The 19813-nt window shown below is 55.2% G+C and overlaps 1 protein-coding gene across 17 annotated transcripts in view; it reads left to right on the plus strand.

Annotated features, from left to right (window-relative positions):
• MYO18A (myosin XVIIIA) overlaps positions 1–17977 on the plus strand; it is a 102339-nt gene extending 84362 nt beyond the window's left edge. For 14 of the 17 annotated variants that reach the window (XM_086686455.1, XM_086686456.1, XM_086686457.1 and 11 more), the window contains 9 exons: positions 486–602; positions 781–864; positions 1282–1419; positions 4491–4676; positions 4975–5114; positions 5943–5987; positions 9239–9361; positions 10742–11994; positions 16554–16694. In XM_086686455.1, the coding sequence (XP_086542581.1) occupies positions 486–602; positions 781–864; positions 1282–1419; positions 4491–4676; positions 4975–5114; positions 5943–5987; positions 9239–9361; positions 10742–11990 (2082 nt within the window). In that variant the 3' untranslated portion in view covers positions 11991–11994; positions 16554–16694. Of the gene's footprint in view, positions 1–485; positions 603–780; positions 865–1281; positions 1420–4490; positions 4677–4974; positions 5115–5942; positions 5988–9238; positions 9362–10741; positions 11995–16553 lie in introns of all 17 variants that reach the window. The other 3 variants (XM_086686470.1, XM_086686472.1, XM_086686471.1) reach the window with 2 other exon arrangements.
• The last annotated feature ends 1836 nt before the right edge of the window (positions 17978–19813 follow it).

A 19813-nucleotide genomic window follows, 5' to 3' on the forward strand; every position in this document is an offset into this window, starting at 1 on the left:
CTGCTGTTGGCCGTCTCCTCCCCTCCCCCCAGGAGTGGACCGGCTGTGGGGGCTGGATGGCCTGGGAGCAGGCCATGGGGGGCGGGGGGTAGGGGGGGAGAATGAGAATCCGAGCTAGCAGAGCTTCCCAGAGTCCAGGGGTCCTTGCCTGAGGCCTGAAGGGGGCAGAGTACCTTCAGGTTAGGGCCTAGATTGCTCGTGCCAGGATGATGGGTCATTTGTTCTGGGCAGACCTTTTCTGCCTTCTCATTAGCCTTCAAAGAGCTGCCAGAAAGCAGCTGTCATTTAGCCCAGGGTCTGCCCACGCTGCGAAGACAGCCTTTGTCTCAGCTGCTCGAGCGCCACGGGTCTGGACCAGTGCGTGGACCCGGCCCCGACATCACCCCCTTCCCTTTGGAGGTGGCATGGGGAAGTTCGGATTTGCCACCTGGTGCCGTCGGGCACTCGAGGCCCCACGCCCTCTGATCGGTCTTGCCTCCGTCCAGCTGGAGGAGCAGCTGAGCCGCCTTCAGCGTGAGAAGAATGAGATCCAGAGCCGGCTGGAAGAGGACCAGGAGGACATGAATGAGCTGATGAAGAAGCACAAGGCAGCCGTGGCTCAGGTGCCCCACCACACCCCGTGCCACAGACGCTGGCCCTCTGGTCCTCTTCCTAAGCGCCGCCCCCCCCCCCCCCACGCCACTTCTCTTGGGAGTCACGGGCCTGCACTCTGTGTGCAGTGTGGTGGGCTGGGGTTTGTGTTCATGGGGGATCCTGCTTCAGCACTCACTCCTTTCCCAGGCCTCGCGGGACTTGGCACAGATGAATGACCTCCAGGCTCAGCTAGAAGAAGCCAATAAGGAGAAGCAGGAGCTGCAGGAGAAGGTGGAGACTTTCTCCCTTGGTAGAAAGAGGGTGTGGGGTCCCTGTATGTAGGGGCGGACCACCGAGCCCGTTGGAAAGCAGGCGCTCCTCTCAGTTATTAGTAATCCACGCCGCCGCATCAATGCACGCGAAGGGCTAGGCTTGGAGCCATATCACCACAGTAGACATTTTGGCTTCAGCTGCCTCATTTCACATTTCTATTCCCTCTCTGGTCCTCGGCTTTCTCCTTTCCCTCCAAAGGGCAAAATCTGTGCCAGCATCGGGCCAGGTGGGGAATGCCTCTGGCTCGGGGCCCCGTCCTCCCACCTCCCCAGTGCATCCCTCCCTCCCTCGGCCCTCTGGTCACCATGGTGATCTTGCCCAGGCTCTGCCCCTCCCTTCTGGGCTCAGCTCTTCTCTTCCTGCCCCCACCCCCAGCTACAAGCCCTCCAGAGCCAAGTGGAGTTCCTGGAGCAGTCCATGGTGGACAAGTCCCTGGTGAGCAGGCAGGAAGCTAAGATCCGGGAGCTGGAGACCCGCCTGGAGTTCGAAAGGACCCAAGTGAAGCGTCTGGAGGTGGGTGCACACTTGTCCTGGTCCGTAGCCAGAGCAGGGCAGAGCTGCCCCGGCAGCTGGAGCCACGCATGCTCAGCTGCGCCGGGCAGGCCACGGACGCTCCTCAGAGGCCCCTGCCAAGCTGCCAGGCCAGCTGACGGGGCGGGTGCCTTCCCCCCGCCCGCCCCGCCTGCTCTCTGGGCACCGTGGAGCCAGCCTGCTTTACATTCTGTTTCCGTGCTTGCTTTCTGCCAAGGGACCAGAGCAGCTTAGCTTTTTGTCTTCATATTTTCCTCCACCATGAGCTCCCCCCGCCGGTCCCCTCACTCGCTCTCGCTCTGCTCTCCGGCAGGGTCATAAATATGCAGCGGATGGCGCCACTTCTGTGAGGGCTGAAGTCTGTTCTCTCATCTCACCGCGCTCGCTCTCTCTCTCCCTTCCCTTTTTTATTGCCTTTTTTCCTCACTTCTTCCCACCCTTCTTGTCTCTGCTTTTTCTCCTCTCTCTTTGCTTCTCTCCACGTCTGCCCCCTTCTTTTGCGTTTCTCCTCCCCACCCTCTCCCCACTTCCTCTCTCCCCATCCCATGCCTCCTCTCCCTCTGCTCTTCATCCTTTCCTTCAACCCTCCTCCTGTTCCTGTTCACCCCTCTCCTGCTCTGTCTTGTTATCCCTTCCACCCGTGGCCTCCATACTCCACATCCAGTCCTCTCTGCTCCAGGCTTCGGAAGCCGGCGCGCCCAGCCCCACCCTCCCCGGTAGAGCAGGTGGGAAGAGAGAGGCAGGCAGAATTGTCTCTGGGTGAACACTCCCCTCGCCCTATTTTTAAGTTCTCCTCCTCCCGCTCGAGCTTGTAGACTTGTGGAAGCACCTCCAGTTCTCCATGAGAACTGTGTTCATGGGCGTGCGTGCCAAGGAGCGTCCCTGCCACCTCCCTGGCAGCCCCTCAGCCCGTGAAGCAGGCACCAGGGAAGGGATGGAAACAGGTGACTCTGGAGCTGGCAGTGGGCATTGAGAGGGCGTTAGTACCCTTGACCCGGGAAGGGAGTATGGCCGAAGCTCCCAAGATGAGGTCACAGTCCTCAGGAGAGCTAGGGAGAGTTAGGGGAGACCCAGTGATGTTCCTCGGCTACACACCACAGCCTCAGCACAGCTGGTAATATCTTGACCCCCATCTTGCATACAGGAAGGGTTAAATAGGTTGCCTAAGGTCACAAAGCTATCAAGGGGCAGGAGAAGCCATTGATCCGGTGGCTCTGGGGCAGATCTGTATACTTGTCTCCTTTTCTTGTCGACCTCAGTCCCTTTCCTCGGCTCTCTCTGTTTCCCTTCTGCTCAGAAGAGCAGTCTTGTAGTTTAGACGCACAGAATGTTAAACACAAATGGCCCTTAGAAATCATATAGTCTAGGGGCGCCTGGGTGGCTCAGTCAGTTAAGCGTCCAGCTTCGGCTCAGGTCGTGATCTCATAGTTCTTGGGTTCAAGCCCCACGTCAGGCTCTGTGCTGACAGCTCAGAGCCTGGAGCCTGCTTCGGATTCTGTGTCTCCCTCTCTTCTGCCCCTCCCCCACTCATGCTTGCCCGTGCTCTCTCTCTCTCTCTCTCTCTCTCTCTCAAAAACAAATAAAAATTAGAAACCATATAGTCTAGTGCTGTTATTTTAGAGACACAGAGGCTGGGGGGCCTGGGGTGGAGACCCCATGGCCAGTCAGCAGTAGAACCAGAAGCAGGTCCTTCCCTCATGCTCTGCCGCAACCTCCAGGTCATTTCTTGCGCAACATCCTATGGCCCCGGGAGGGAACAATGTATTCAGTTTCTGGAGGAAGAGAGATTCATCAGGCTTAGAGGGATGGCTTTGTGCTTAGAATCTGATGACTGTTTAGTCTCCTAATCCAGGAACTCTCATAAACCATTCACCTCCAAGCACAGGATCTAGCTTTTGGAGCTGCTGGGTTCAGAGTCCCTGAGGGAAGTCTGCTGACTGTGGAGACCCCACACATGGTATCAATGTGGACAGACCCAGGCTGTAGCCAGAGGGTTCCTCTGACCTTGGTCGTGATGATGATGATGATGATGATAATGATGATAGCATCATCCCAAATGCCTTCACATACTTTACCTTATTTAATCTTTAAAAGACCCTGGGGGTGGGAAGGGGCATGACTTGATGGCTCAGTCAGTTAAGCAGCTGACTTTGGCTCAGGTCATGATCTTGCGGTTCGTGAGTTTGAGTCCCGCATCGGGCTCTGTGCTGACAATTCAGAGCCTAGAGCTGTTTTGGATTCTGTGTCTCCCTCTCTCTCTGCCCCTCCCTCGCTCACGCTCTGTCTCTTTCTGTCTCTCTCTCTCTCAAAAATAAACAAACATCAAAAAAAAAAATTTTTTTTTTTTTAAAAGACACCAGAGGACTGCGGTAGGTGTTATTCTCCCATATTACAAAAGATAAAGGAAGGGGGCACCTGGGTGGCTCAGTCTGTTAAGCATCTGACTCTCAGCTCAGGTCATGATCTCACAATTCGTGGGTTTCAGCTCCGTCTTGGGCTGAGCTGACAGTCTGGAGCCTGCTTGGGATTCTGTCTCTCCTTCTCTCTGCCCCTTTCCTGCTTACTCTGTCTCTTTCTCTCTCTCGCTCTCACTCTCGCTCTCTCTCTCAAATCAATTAATTAATTTATTTATTTATTTATTTTAAAAAAGATAAAGAGGGGCGCCTGGGTGGCGCAGTCGGTTAAGCGTCCGACTTCAGCCAGGTCACGATCTCGCGGTCCGTGAGTTCGAGCCCCGCGTCAGGCTCTGGGCTGATGGCTCGGAGCCTGGAGCCTGTTTCCGATTCTCTGTCTCCCTCTCTCTCTGCCCCTCCCCCGTTCATGCTCTGTCTCTCTCTGTCCCAAAAATAAATAAACGTTGAAAAAAAAAATTTTTTTTTAAAAGATAAAGGAAGGCTCTTCAGAGAGCTTTAATTCTTGCCCACCTAGCGGACCTAGCAGCGAGTGGTGGTGCCAGAGCTGGACCCCAGGCCTCCTGACTCTGGAGTCTCATCAGAGCCACACTCCCGTCTCTGACTAGCTGGTGGGCTTCTCTTCCCTACCTCCCCCTCCAGAGCCTGGCCAGCCGGCTCAAGGAGAACATGGAGAAGCTGACTGAGGAGCGGGATCAGCGCACAGCAGCTGAGAACCGGGAGAAGGAGCAGAACAAGAGGCTACAGCGGCAGCTCCGCGACACCAAGGAGGAGATGGGCGAGCTCGCCAGGAAGGAGGCCGAGGCGAGCCGCAAGAAGCATGAACTGGTAACGTGCCGAAACTCGCAGGGCCCCCAGCAGGCAGCTGTCTGGGTGCACACCTCCCCTGGGCTGGGGTGGGGGAAGGGCCACAAAGAAACCAGAGTTTAGATCTCTGGAAGGAAGAGGAACACGTCCCGAAGCCAGGCCAGAGGGCCGGGGGCAGTGCCCGAGTCTCCATCTGGAGCTCCATGACGCCTCCATGGCGCTCCTTCCCGGCCTGGAGAGACTTGCAGCAGGTTTTCTCTAGAGCAGCCAGATAGAGACTGGCCCTCCGGTGAACTCGACTGCCCCCTCTCCCTCCTAGGAGATGGATCTGGAGAGCCTGGAGGCCGCTAACCAGAGCCTGCAGGCCGATCTCAAGCTGGCATTCAAGCGCATTGGGGACCTGCAGGCCGCCATCGAGGACGAGATGGAGAGCGATGGGAATGAGGACCTCATCACCAGGTGAGGGGGCCTCTGTGGCAGCGGCGGCCGCACCGAGGCCCTCTGACCACCTGTGGAGCAGGCCATGAGGTAGAACAGCTGCAGTCTCTGTCTCCCTGCCACTGAGCCACCAGCCCACCTTTCCCTCATCGCCAGGCCCCAGCATGGACCCTGTCCTGTAATGACCGAGGGCAGGACCGGTGCTGCCCGGGTGAGATGCCCTCCCTCCCCCTCCCTGTCCTCCCTCCTCAGGCCTCCCGGGAACCTGGCTCTCCAGCTCTGCCTGTTCACAATGAGTTATTCCCCCGTTTAGCTGCATTTCCGATGGCGCCTGCCCTACTCTGGGGAAAGCAGAGATTTAAGGCCCGTGGTACCTTGTTACCATGCCAGAGATTTTCTCTCATAAAACCCACCCAGGGAATGGTTTCGGAGAGAGAGATTTATAGTCCTAGGCTCAGGAAGAAGTCACCAGGCAGGTAGACCAGCAGTTCTAGAGGGTGAGGGTCAGGCCCTGGAGAAACTCCGAAGGCTGCCTTGGGCGGACCCCCACCCCCAGACCTGCCCCCTTCCCGCTTGAGCGCTGATGCCCCATCCTGCAAGTGGGTCCTGGCCCACATAAGAAGCCTGCTCCTTGGGGGCAGAGAAAAAGTGCCCCGGGGCGGCCCAGACCTCCCTCTGAGGATACCCTGTCACTCACCCCACCCCCCCCCCCAGCTGGTCTCAGCCAGCCAGAGCCATGTCTTGCTCAGGATGTCCACCTTGGCTGAGAGGTCCACCCTTGCTTTGCCCACTGGTTTTTCAATCTTCTTCTTCTGTCCCCCTAGCCCACCATTTTCTTTCTGTTTCCAGTTTGCAGGACATGGTGACAAAGTATCAGAAAAGAAAGAATAAACCGTGAGGACTGGGGCGCAGGCGCTCTCTGCCTCTCCTTCTGTGGTGTCTAACTGCCCCTAACACTGGCTTTCACCCAGGGTCCCCACTGCATGCCGCACGTGGACACGGCCTCTTGCACACTCTCCAAGCTGGTCTCACGCTAACACCACTGACTCTGCCCTGAGGGGAGGCAAGGCCAGGGCAGTGAGGCGCTACCCCAGGAAGGTGCAGGCTGGCGCTCATGCCCTTGGTGTGCAGGACGGGGGCTCCATCAGAAAAGAGAGCTCAGCCTCATTCGGTGGTACCCACAATCTGCCTTCCTGAGCTCCAGCCCTCTCCTTCCTCAGAAACCAAGCCTCCCAGCCTATTTCTCTGGGGAAAAGTCTGTTCGGGCTGGATTTTTCCATATCCTGGGGCTCCTTTGGAGCCCAAGCTACCCAAAAGAAGCGGGTATGTTTCATTTTGAAAGGTCCACCACCTTCTGGTGGCAGACAAAGGTACAAGGTGAGGAGCATCTAGCAGTTACTTGTTTGGGGAAGGCATCCAGGCAGCTAATCACAGCCCGGGAGCAGTGGCAGGGGGGAGGGAACTGGCAAGGGAAGGGAACGCAGCCAGATGTGTTTACTTTACTCTCTGCGGGCGCCTTGGGCACAGGGAGGCCCCAGGCATTTGCGCTGGTGCCTGTCTGTCAGGTGGCAGGGAGCCCAGCATATCCGCCCTCTCTCGATTCTTTCTTTCTGGGTGGGAGCTGGACGGCGGGTGTGAGATGTGCAGGCCTTCAGGCGGATCGGAGTGATCCTCCGTCAAGTTCATCAGGGCTGTTTGTTTGGAGGTTGTTTTTTTAGTGTGGCATTGGATTTCCTCCCCCTACTCCCTCTGGCTTGGCAGGCCTCCTCCCCTGGCCAGGATGGGCTGGCGGCCGCGCAAAGGACTCCGTGAGAGCTAATGATAAATGTAATAGTGTGTAACAGTGATAGAGGGCCGCTGGAGCCCGGTTGTCACACACAATTAATATCCCTCGCCATTCTGTCTCCGTTTGTTTGTTCCCCCGCGATTCGGCTCCCAGTTAACTAATAGCACATGAGCCTGGACATAAATTGTATTTGACTCGAGGTTTAATTCCGACCATTTAAAATTTCAACTGCCCCCTGAGCCTGTCTGCCCCTGGAGTTTGTTTACGGGCCTGATTATTTAAGAAAAAGAACCTAAACATCATCTATGTGCTCGAAACTAAAGGGAAGGTGAGGGCAGCCAGGCCAGCTTCTCAACCCGTTTGCTGCTCTGAATGTAAGGAGGGAAATTCGTATTCTGGGTCCACAACTATCTGTCCCCTGTGTGTTCTAGCCCTGCCATCCTTGGACCGTAGGAGCTTCGAGGGCTGATAAAATGCGCATTTAAGATCATATTCTAAACCATTTCCAGGCATGGGCACGTGCGTGCATGCATGAGTACACACACACACACACACACACACACACACACACACGCACACCCCAGTGTGCACTCACGCAGGCGCACTGGGGTGGGCAGTCCTAGCCACAATCCTGCTGATGGCAGAGGTGGTGTAGCTCCGTCCTCAGCAGCTCTGGGCCCCAGCTCCAAGTTATCGAGCAAGCCAGTGAGTGAGTGTGCTAAGGCGGGCAGAAAAATAATGTTTCGATTTACTTAGAGATACAGTTGTTATTGCCATAACCTTAATGAAAGCAGTAAACAGTGCAGTATTAAGGGAGATTTATACAGAAACACTTTTAACATGTAGACATAGATTTTGCGATGCATACAGCACCTCCTTTCTAAAGGCAATCAATATGGTTATGAACGGTGGTGATAAATTACAGGCTCTGAAGCTAGAGAAGGAGGTTTTTTGCACGGGTGTATAAATCAGGTGGTATTGGCGTTCCATGGGGCCCATGCACCATAGTAAATCTGCCAGGCTCGGACAGGCACAGGGCTTGCATTAGTGGTTTCGGGGCTGTCTGCTAAACTCCTGTTTACCCAGGGCATCAACTAGCCTCGTCTTCGTTATAATTCTGTATTTGATGGAAGCCCATAAAATATGCCTCTTTGTTCCCCTCCCAACGGGTCATGCTCTCTCACAGTCCCCAGAACAGAGTCTGGTGGTTTCTGGTTTCTGGCGTGTGTGTGTGTGTGTGTGTGTGTGTGTGTACGCCCACACACACACACACACACACACACGCCTGTGTGGCTATTTATTCAAGAACATAATTCAGGAATGGGCCTGCTCCTGTTGACACAGATGAACGGAAATTTATATTGAGGAGAAATCCCAGCATATCTATAGCAGGGGAATGTGGTGAGCAGACATTTTGCAGAATTCTAGAAGCATTCTCACTCAGAAGCTGTCTCTAAGCCCCACTGCTTTGTGAAGGAGTCACCATGACTCCAGCCTCAGACTCTGACTCCTTTGGGCTTTTCTGCAAGTAGAGAGGGCTCAGGCCAGCTTGGCCAGAAAGCAGAACTGGGGAGCAAGAACTGGGGAGGAGGGGGAGAGGAGACTCAGAGAGACAGAGCCAATGTCTGGGACTCTCTGGGCTCAAGTGGATCTCCAGGGTGCAGTTTGAATCCCGAAACTGTGCTAGCACCTCAGGAAATGCTGACGCCCCCTCCTCGTTTTTCTTTGTTTCTTAAGGGCCGGGGAAGTCACAGGGCCGGTCTGGGATCTGGCCTGTGGTGCTCGGTTAGCTTAGCGCTGCCATCAGCTGAGGGGCCTCCCGTTCAAGCTAACCTGAAGCCAGAAAGCTGCCCTGGTCTTTTCTGACCCACGGCCAGCGGTCAGGCTCTCACAGTGAAGGCATGGAAAATGGCAGTAGCCACAGCCCCGTTTCTGGGAGTGTGCACACAAGAAACAGAATAGGCTTCCGGGAGTGGCCGTAGAGCCTACGAATCCTCTCTTTTTAACCAAGAGCCATTTAGCTGTCACTGATACATGGATGGTTTCCCCGTCATCCCCATTGGACTTATTTGGCTGAACCGCGGGCTGTCACAGAAAGTAGAATGGGAGGTGCCTCCGTGCCCCTCAGGGTCTTCCTGGTGGCTGTCCTACAGTGTGGCCTGCTGAGTGGGGCCGGGTCCTTGTGAATGGTATGCCCCATCTGACCTCTCTTGTTCCCCTCCTGACTCACCGATGTGCATGTCACCCGCATCCCACCCCTGCCCGAGAAAAACCTGCCGCCCCGTCAGTGCTCCCTCCTGGGCAGCGGGTGATCACTCCCTCCCCGGCCTTGCCTACCTTTCTGCTCCTCATCCCACAGCGAGGGGGACTCAGATGTGGACTCTGAGCTGGAGGACCGGGTCGACGGGGTCAAGTCATGGTTGTCGAAAAACAAGGGGCCTTCCAAGGCAGCGTCCGACGATGGCAGCTTGAAGAGTTCCAGGTGAGCGTGCGGCCTTGAGCTGGGAGGAAAGGCCACCTCATGGCCCGGGGATAGCTGAGCAGTGCCTGGATCCCAAAGAGGCCGGGTCTCATGCCACCGGCGTCTCTTGCCTGGCATGCCTCAGAGGGGCCCAGGCATGCCCCCAGCGTGTGCGATGCGCCAGGAGGCTCAGTGTCAGGTCAGGGTTTGGTGGCACCCTTGTTTTTCCCAAGCGATGTTTTCCTACCAGACCCGGGGCTTCGGTTTCCCGTGGGTTTAACTTCATCCCCACTTACTCATTTGACAAATGTCGGTTGAACTACCCAAAAGTTTGGGCCCTGGAATCAAGACTGGAAGGTGGCATAAGGAGACTCCGGATCCCACAACCCCAGACAGGGCTGGCTGGGCCCCTGAAGCCGGCAGAAAAAAGACACTGGCTGCCCTGACTCCCCTGTCACAGCTCCATTTCTGTCTTTTGCTGCCCATTCTCTCCTTCTTCTGATCTTTTCACCATTTCCCCTCGCCACCACCCCCATGCTTCCTGCTCACACCCATCCACTGGGGGAACTCATTCCCTATTGTCCAGCCAAGTCACAGGCTTCTGATCACACAGACAGCTACCCCCGGAATCCGGGGCTCCACGTTCCTCGTCCCTCACTTCCCAGCCAGCATGGCAGCAGGGAGGGAGATCCTCTGTCCTCTGCTCCAACGCCTCCTCAAGCTGTTTCCCTGCTGGCTCCCCCGCCTCCCACTTTCTCCCCAACTCTGAACCATCCTGATCCCCACCAGGGCACACCCTTCTCCACCCCCTCCCAGAGTAGCGGGCAGGCTGCTTTGTAAAGTGATCCCCAGCCTTCCAACTCCCCTGAGGCCCCTTCCCAAGTCCAGCCCCTCACCACAAGCACCCAGCGGCCCCCTCTAATTGGTTTAATTTATTCAGCCAAACAACATTTTGTTATTGCAGATAATGCCGCCTTCCCCGCCCCACTGCCGTTCACCACGGTGTGGCACAAGGCTCCAGGTAGTTGACAATGAAATAAATTGAACTAAACGTTTTAGAGGGGGGAAAAGTGATGAAATAGAACAATGGTCTAATTTACATGACATTCTCCATGAAGCTATTTTCACTGACGCAAATTATTTTGCTTCATTTCCTCCGATGCTCTCGCTGCCACTTTGCCAGGGTGCTGCCGCTCGCTCTTTTTGCCTCCTGTCTCCTCCCTCCCTCTGTATCTTTATTCTCTGGGTTTAATGCCGGCTCCTCTCTTTCTCTCTCTCTCTTTCCCTCTTTCCCTCTTTCCCTCCCTCCCTCTTCCCTCCCTTCCCCTCCCCTCCATTCTCTCTGGGCTGCCTCTAATCCACTACTGGTTCTCTCTTCCTGACCTCATCTCCCTCCCCTAGAACGGCCCTCAACACCTCTGGGAAGGAGGGCAAGGGGGTGGAGGAGAGGCCAGCCTCCGTGCTGAGCTCTCTGAGCTACCGGAAACGGCTCACCCTGAAGGACTCCATCGGGGGCACTGGGGACGAGGACTCGCTCTTCACCACCCTGAGCGAGCGGGCAGCCTCCCCAGAGAGGCCCCCCCGGAAGACCCGCACAGGACCCAGGGAAGAGCAAGATGAATGCGGCTCCACCTTCTCCGAGGCCCGGAGTCGCGTTGGCCGGGGGCTGGAGAAGCGGTGGGGCTCGGACTTCGACCGGGCCTCGACCGTCTCTGCCCCCACCAGCCGGGCCTCCTCAGCCACACGGCGCGGCTCCGGTGAGGACGGGGCCCGCTCCTCCATGAGCTTCTCGCTCTCAGGCTCCCCCAGTTCCCGGCGCAGCACCTCCCGGCTCGATACCCTGTCCAGGACCCTCAGTCCTTCCTTGAGCCGGGCCTCGGGCCTGGGCCGGGACAGCCCTGATTCCCGCCTGTCCTTGGGCCAGAGCTGCCTGGATGCGTGGGATGACGGAGCCAGTGTGGCCTTGAGCGAGGCCCACTCCCAGTACAGCCACCCGTCGCTGGCCCGCAGCCTGTCGGTGCCACCGCGGCCACACGCCTCGCCCTCTGCCACGGATGAGCCTCTCGGCTCCAGCATCCGCCCCGTCAGCCGTCACTCCTACCTGGACCCAGACCTGGAGGCCGCCATCAACGAGGTCTTGAGCTACAAACCCGTCCCGTTCCAGAGGAGCAGCCTGGAGCCCGACTCCGAGGAGGACGACCGGAAGAGCATCCAAAGTGCCCGCAGCGCCCAACTGGACCTCCCAGCGCGGGCCACCAGCATCCGCCGCTCGGCCTCTGCCGCTGACGTCTCCCGCTCCCGCAGCGGCCGGAAGAGCCGGAGCCGGAGAAGGAGCAGCTCCAGCTCTAGCTCGAGCTCCAGCTCCGAGGACTCCTCGGAGCACAAGCGGCGGAAGAAGGGGCGCTCTCGGAAGAGCAAGAAGAAGTCCAAATCGAGAAGAAAGAGAGCGGAGACAGAGTCGGAGTCCTCATCGACATCCAGTGGCTCTACTGTGTCAGGCCACAGCCGCTCGAGCGTGAAGAAGGGCCCGGCTGCAGAAGGTGAGGAGGCCAGGCAGGCACACCGGCCGTCTCGGAAGGAGGAGAAGAAACGCAAGAAGGAGGTGGACAGCCTGATGATGCGGTACCTGTACCGGCCCGAGAGCGACTAGTGCAGTAGGTGGCGCCCGGCGTGGGGTGCAGCATGGAGTGTGCCGCTCGGTGTGAACTAACGTGCCCGACCCCATCTGCCACCACCCAGGCCTCTCCTGCGTGCCTCTGCGGCGGGCCTGGCCTCAGAGAGCTTTCTGGCTGCCTTGGAGAGTGGGGCCAGCGAGCTGGTTAGTCCTTCTCTGCCCCGAGCCCAGTCAGCTGACCTTGCTGAGGATGGTCCGGCACAGCTCCCACTTACTAAGTCCTCACCGCGGGTGCCGGTGCCATTTGCCACATTTTGTTCACTTCATCCTCACACTAACTCCATAACAAAGGCTTGACTAGCCCCATTCTATAGAAGAGGAAGCTGAGGCTCAGGGAAGTTAAGTCACTGGCCAGGGTCACACAGTTGGGAAGTGATGTGCTGGGATCTGAATGGAGTCTATTAGGCTTGCTCTCCACCACTCCTCCTCCGTAGGGCCCAAGGCAGAGCCCACAGGTGAAATGTTTACTGTGTGTGCCTCGGGCTTTTGTCTATGCCCCCAATGGGCTGGGCTTGGGAAAGGGCTCTAGCTGACCCCTGAGGGCGAGCTGGTGTGTCAGTGGCCCAGCTGGTGTGTCAGTGGCCGCCCTCTCTTACGGGACGTTTGGCTCGGCTCTCGGCTCTCGACACTGCCCTGCAACGCCACCTTCCTCCCTGCTACGCGCGTCAAGCCTCAGACAGCAAGGCTCACGGGGCTGCACCACACCCTCCCTCAAACCCGCAGTTCCCTGTCTCCCTCCCCAGCCCTCCCACCTGAAGCCCACACATGGGCGTCGCCTCAGCTCAGCTCATCTTAAAAAGTTATAATGAATAGAAATTAGCAGCTGCTGAGTGACAGCCCCCTCCTGGCTCTCCTGCCTCCCCCAGCCTCCTCTCTGTGGGAAGGGAGATCTAGCAGTTAGGCCCTTTATGCCCACACCCCCACCTCAGAAGAAGGCAGAAACTGACTCACTGGAATCCCATTGTTCCCGGTTTCCCTGGTGGGTGGTGACATTTGGATCGCCCTGGTTATGTGAAGCTGTTTTCGGCCTGGCACCCTCCCAGGGCAAGCTTGCTGCTTCCCAGGAGGTGTGACCCCAGAGCGCAGCCCCCTGGGGCAGGGGCCTTGCTTCCCCGATGCATGAACTAACACACACCTGTCGCATGTTTGTGGGCCTCTTGTGCCATGGGGTGGCTGGGCACGTACGTTGACTTGGCCGGGTTATACCCAAAGGGACCAGTTATGTTTTAAGGAAAGGAGCAAGTAGAAGTGAAAGTTACCTGCAGCTATTTGGAGATGGGTGATGGGATGGAATTAGGGGGATGGTGGAGGAGGGTGGAATTTAAGCCCAGCCCAGGCTCATGGACAGACATCTTGGATTCCTCTGGCCCCGAGCTGCTCTGAAACCAAGCCCTTGGGCTCAGCACTGCTCGGGTCGCTTACCCCCTGTGGCAGTGGTTGCGGGATGCTCTGGGAGGAGCGGAAAGCATCTCTGTTGCACGAGGGAGCTGTTGTCAGCTCCACAGTGAGCAAAGGCTGGAGTCGCAATATTGTATCTACCAGCTCAGCCTTCCCCTCGGCAGCCCTGCTGAGTGCCCTGCTCCCCGAATGCAGGAAGTCATTGATGGGCCATCAGGTGGTTTGGAAAAGAGAGAAGGCCAGACTGAGCACTGCACCCCTGCTTGAAGAGGGAGACGTGGGCCTCACCAGGCCCCTCCACACTGCCCGGCAACTGGTGTATTTCGGACCCGATGCCCTCAGCCCATCATCACCCTTGACCCCAGGACCAACAAGAACAAAACCACATAAAGCCTGTTTCTTCCCCCAGCCACCAGCACAGTTCCTCTTGTCTGCCAGCAAGACAGGAGTGATCCTGAAACCCTATACAACACCACCGGGGAGGATTGGATTCACTGCGGGGAGAGTGGGCGCCGAGCCAAAAGCTTGCCAGTCAATACAGAGCTGGCAGGAGAAGGGCCAGGGAAGGGAGGACCTAGGCAGACTCAGCATGAACCGACCTTGGGTAGAATGGGGGCAGGGGCAGAGTGATGGCTTAGCTTCCCATCTGGTGATGGGGACCGGTGAGAATTCAGAACACGAACGCATCCATAGCAGAGGCAAGGGGAGGGGCCTGCCACCCTGGGCTCACCCAGCAGGAATTAGTTTATACACCAAATTGTTTGTGACAGCGCTGCGCAGGAGACACTGGCTTGTGGGGAGGAAAGCTTTTGGAACAATTTGGTTAAAATGTTCAAATTGCCAGCCCAGACTCTTGCCCTTGGGAGGGGGCTAGCTGCCTGCTGTTGGCTCTACAGCTGTGCGGATAGAAGCCACAAAGGAGACTGGCTGAAGAACACCCAGCCAGGGGCAAGGGTATCTTATGGCTCCGTGGAACTGACCCCCGCTACCTGTGCCACTTACCCAGCACCTGGATGGAGCAGTGTTGGAACCTGGCGGGCACAAGGACATAGGGATGGGGGACGCGACCCTACTCTAAGGAGAGACGTGGGGGGAATGGAAAGGAATTCGGGCCGGCCCCTACCCGACAGCGCCCCATTGGCATCTGGGTCCCAGTCCTGGCATCTGCCTTGCCCCCCAACTGCCCCCAAAATAACCACACTGCCTTTTCACAAAATCAGTCCTTCCCGTGCCCAAGAGCAGACCTTAGCACTGGGTGCCCAGAAATTCTATCTCAAACATGAAAATAAAACCAGGCTCCCACTAATTTAGAATTCAAACAACCCAAAAGCTAAAATAACCCCAATTTTTTCTATGATGCACAGTCATCATTGAGCTTTATGATTTCGTCCCTGAGACACCCTAGAGTCCTTAAGTGCCTTTGGCCCATCAAAGTAAGACTCATTTATGTTCAGTCTAGTTTGTATTAAATGTGTTTTGTGCTATTCTGATTCCTTTAAAAATGGTAATTCATTCATGAGAAATATGATAACTATTAACCAGACTGCCCCATTCCTGAACCATTTTGCATAATTGAACATGTAGTCTATCAGGCTCTTCCTTCTCCCCAGGGAGGGGGGGAGGGGGGGAGAGAGAGAGAGAGAGAAACCTATCTTTACACACCCCCAGGGCTTTCACCATGGGCCTGTGGGGAGCATTCAGGTTTGGTCTTGTTTCCTCTTGGGGTCACCCAATCCAGTGGCCAGGTGGAGTCAGCAAAAGCTTTGAGGTCTAAGAGTCCAAGTTCAAATGTACATACTGGCTATATGACCTTGAGCAAGATGCTTCTTTGAACCAGCTTCCTGGTGACGTTTCATAGGGCTCTTGTGAAGAATAAGACGCATATCCAGACTGCCTAGGACGATGTCTCACACGCTGGAAGTACTCAATAGCCAAACCCTTTCTTCACAACACAGATGGAAAAGTGAAGGATTTGATTCTTTCTCTCAGAAGCCTGCTTCTTCCTCTTCGGGTTTAGGGTAGAACTTCAAAGGGGCCATAAACAAGGTTCCCCGCCTCAGATTCTTAAAGCAGAATTGTGGGCAGAGGGGTCACCGAATTCCTGTTTATGCCAGTGGAAGCTCTCTAGGATCCGGAAGCAGAGCTGTGTCCCTGGGAGCACTGGACGGGGACTCTCTGAGTGCTGGACACTGGTAGGGGTGGAGCTTCTCTGTGCTGCATTTTGTTCAAGAGTGTTGAAATTATGGTGCACTCGAACCGGCAGAGGCAGCAGCGGTGGGAGGGGCAGGGGAAGGTGGCTCTCAGGCTTTGGGAAAGAAAGAAAAAAAAAAGATGACTGGAGCAGAAGATTCCATCCTTGCTGAATGCCATGAGCCTGCTCCATCCAGGGGATGATGTTTCTTCACATCCTGGTGGGAGGAAGCTGGAGGTTCCCAGTGGCCTGATGAAAACTCTAGAGGGCTGGGTTATGATACCAAGAAAGGGATAACTATGCCACCCTGAAATGGACGTCTTGCCACTTCCTACATCCTGAGTCTCCTATCCTTGTGGTGAATAGATGATGCCACGGTCAAGGGCAGAAATTCTCACAGGCCTTAGGAAAGCCTAAGGAGAAAGTGTTAAGGTCTGGTAGTATTCCGTGGGGAAGGCTCCTCCTTCTTAGAAGGAATCGTGTTAGGAATGAGGTTCCCTTAGGTTGTAGCCATATAATCACCAGACTGCCATTCTCCAAGTCAGCCTGGTCCATGGACCACCTCCATCAGAATCTTCTGGGGAGGCGCTGAAAATGGGGAATTCCTCAGTTCCACCCAAAAGCTAGCAAATCAAAATTTCTCCAGGGAAGGATGCAGGAGTCCTTATAACACACTCGGGTTTGAGACCCACTGCTCTACAGTGTTGCTTTCCTGGGAATTTCAAAAGGTTTCAGAATCAAAACAATGTGCTCCTTTCTCTTACTACTCTGAGTGTCTTCTGGGGAAGATGGAATTGCTTCTCAAGCAAGATAGGATTGAATTTACTTCTCAATTTGTGGCTTTTAGGGGCTGCTATGACAGGGCTTTGGGAGCCTCCCAGACCCAAAGGCTTTGGTGCCGCGAGTTAAGAGCATTGTTCGTCTGTGACCTTGTTCCTCTCTCCCTGCAGCCCCACCAGTTACTGGAAGTCCCTTGCCCCTGACCGGTCAGATGATGAACACGACCCTCTGGACAGCACCTCCAGGCCAAGATATTCCCATAACTATCTGAGTGACAGCGACACAGAGGCCAAGCCGACAGAGACCAACGCATAGCCCAGGGGAGTGGTCTGAACCTCTGGCACCCAAAGGCTACTGCCACAGCGCCTCTCCCAGGAAATGATGGGGCACAGGTCTCCCCCACCTGACTGCTGATCTGCATGGGAAACACCCGACCCAAGGGGGTTGGGGGGCTTTCCAAATTGTGGGTGTCTGACATCTCCACATGGAAGAGGTGGGGGGGGAAGAGGAGTTTCTGAAAAGAGAACTTAATGCTCCTTCTGCCTCCAAAACGCCACACTTTTGGTTTCGACCTTGGGCCGCACTGTGGGCAGTGGCAGGTGGCTTGGCACTGCATGGAGCCAGCAAGCTGACCTCCATCTCAGCCCCCTGCTCAGGGACGGTGGACAGATTGCCTGCTGGGACACTCTAGGTTGCTGGGTCCATGGGGAGGAATTGGGGGCAGGAACAGCAATTCCTTCCCCGCCCCCAGGCTTAGGGTGAGGGCTTTCTCTTCTCAGTGCCTGCTGTCTTTTTACTTTTAATTTAAATACCCACCCTCTCCATCACAGCTGCATCCCTGAGAGTGGGAGGGGGCTGTGGTGGCAGCTGGGGTTTCCAGGAATGACTGACTAGGGGAATCTCATCTCCCGCTTCGCTCCTCAGAGAGCAGTCCTTTCTCTGTGCAGCTGGAGAGACCGGTGAGCGGAGCTGGGTCCAGATTCTTGTCAGCATGGGGAGCGGCTCTCAGGTGCTTCTGGGTTTGGGTTGAGCAAGCCTACACAGACAGGGGTGCATATGTACCATCTGGCACTTTCAGCCCCCACCCCCTTCGTCTCAGTGTGTTAAGTGCAATGACCTATTTAAGACTAAACCCATTCCACCTATGCCGATAAGTTCGGGGCTTATCCAAGCACTGCCTCCTTGACCCTCTGTCCAAGTTGCCTGGACCGTGGGCCCAACTTGAGAGGGAAGGCCTTGGGTTGGGAGCTTGTGATCAGAAAAACTCAAGATGGGGGTTTGGGTCAGTACCGATGGTGTATTAGACACGAGTCCTCACCCTGTGTCCTGAGCCTGAGTCATTTTTCTTCTTCCAATTGCCCTGCCCCCACACACTTCCCCGAGACAAGACAACACGTGGCCGGACAGTCCCAGCCCCACCCTAAAGGTCATCCCACCAATAATACCAGACTTGGGGACCCAAGGGCAGTGCCTGGTGCAGCTCCCATCTGCTGTCCCCCTCACCTTCTCTCCCGCAATTGGTTTGTACTCACTGGGCTGTGCTCTCTCTTCCCTGTTTACCTGATGTATGGAAATAAACGTCCTTCTCCTCCTGGCTCTGCCTGTTACTTCAGGCTCAGGTGAAGTCCTAGATGGTCAGTGGGGAGCAGAGGCAGGGTTCTGGTAAGGACCTGGGGAAGCGGCCGGGTCTCTGGCCTACTCCCACGCCAGATCAGTGCCACAAAGAAAGTTCTGGCAGGTCACCTGGGGGCAGGCAAAGGTAGAATGAGAAGATTGGTCAAGGGAGACAAACCCCACCTTTTATTTTAAGAGCTTGTGGATTGCAATCAGGCAGAGCCATTCATGCCTCATCCTACACTGGCCTCCACTCAGAAATGTTGAGGTCCTCTGATTACTAAATTTCACCAATTACAGGGATCCTAGCTTCTCTCTCTCTCTTTTTTTTCAAGTCCTTCTAGAAAAAAAGTTTAAGTTTAATTTTAGTCATTCCAAATATGACTTTTTGATCAAAACTTGCCAGAACTCTCTCTGGCCCCCAACCCCTTTGGCCACAGGCCAACTTGAGTAGGCTGGGAGTTCTGGCTTCTCTGCCCTGCCCAGTCTCTGCCTTCATGCCTCAGTCCACACCTGGTCTGCTCGCTGACAGCTGCGAGGCAGCTCTTACAGAAGGGTAAAAAACAAACGACGACTCCTCCTCCACCTTCTGTAATGTGACCAGTTATAATCCTGGCACACATAAAGTTTCTTTTACAGCTGGTCAGTCGGGCTCCCCTGGTTTGTACAGGTAGGCAGAAAAGGGTATCAGACAGCGCTGAAGCCAAGGCTCTGGCGATGTCAGCCTCCCAGAAAGGGTCAAGAAAGGGAAGGAGGGAGGAAAGTCCCCCAGAACGAGTGGGAGAGAAGTATAATATGGACCCATCTTGAATGAAAAAGACTACCCCCCTCCACTGCCCCTGCAAGGTCGAATAGAAAAGGTAATAAAAGTAAAGTTACTTTTTTTTTTATTTTTTATTTTATTTTACATTCATTTATTTTTGATAGAGACAGAACACAAGTGGGGGAGGGGTAGAGAGAGAGGGAGATGCAGAATCAGAAACAGGCTCCAGGCTCCAAGCTGTCAGCACAGAGCCCGACGCGGGGCTCGAACTCACAAACCGTGAGATCATGACCTGAGCCGAAGTTGGACGCCCAACCGACTGAGCCACCCAGGCAACCCTACTTTTTTTTTTTTAAACTGCTGGCTCCTCATGTTCATCTTTTACTCATGCTCTCAAATAGATGGGTGCATTTTCTATTTCTCCCAGGAACGGGTGACAGAGTCCCTCCCATCTGCAGACAAGATCCCAACTCTGTTGACCTGCGCTGACTCAGGCCTCAGGTTAACTGGAAAGTCCAACATCATTGTCGAATTGTCTGACCTGGGGCTTCAATTCAGAAAGCTTATATTATTAATTATTCATTCACTCAACATTCAGATATTTCATAACTGCCTGCCATGGCCTAGGCACTGTTCTAAGTGCTGGGGACAGATGAGTTTTCTTCCTTCATAAGGCAGATATTCTCGTGGAGGAGTTAGACATACAATATAGGTACTGCATCTACTAATATCTGCAAGCTTTGGGTGAGTAGAGAGGAGTAAATTATAGTGTTTGTCATCTAGGGGCTCATAGATTGGGACAGACCCATGTGGAAATAATTACATGAGACATAAGAGAAGGACAAATAGGTTGCTTTGGGAATATGATGGGGGAGGGGGTTGGAGAAGGATGGGAAGGCTTCTAAAAGGAGCTGGTATTTTGAGCTGGGGTTTGAAGAAAGGCTTCTACAGGTGTACCAGAAAAAAAAAAAAGAGCTTAAGCAAAGGCCCTGAGGCAGGGAAAGATAGGTGGTGATAGGGATCTCCACAGGCCAAGGAAGCAGGAAATTGCCT

The sequence above is a fragment of the Puma concolor genome, chromosome E1 (assembly GCF_028749965.1).
Source record: "Puma concolor isolate L17-30 chromosome E1, mPumCon1.1.hap2, whole genome shotgun sequence".
Lineage (NCBI taxonomy): Eukaryota > Metazoa > Chordata > Mammalia > Carnivora > Felidae > Puma > Puma concolor.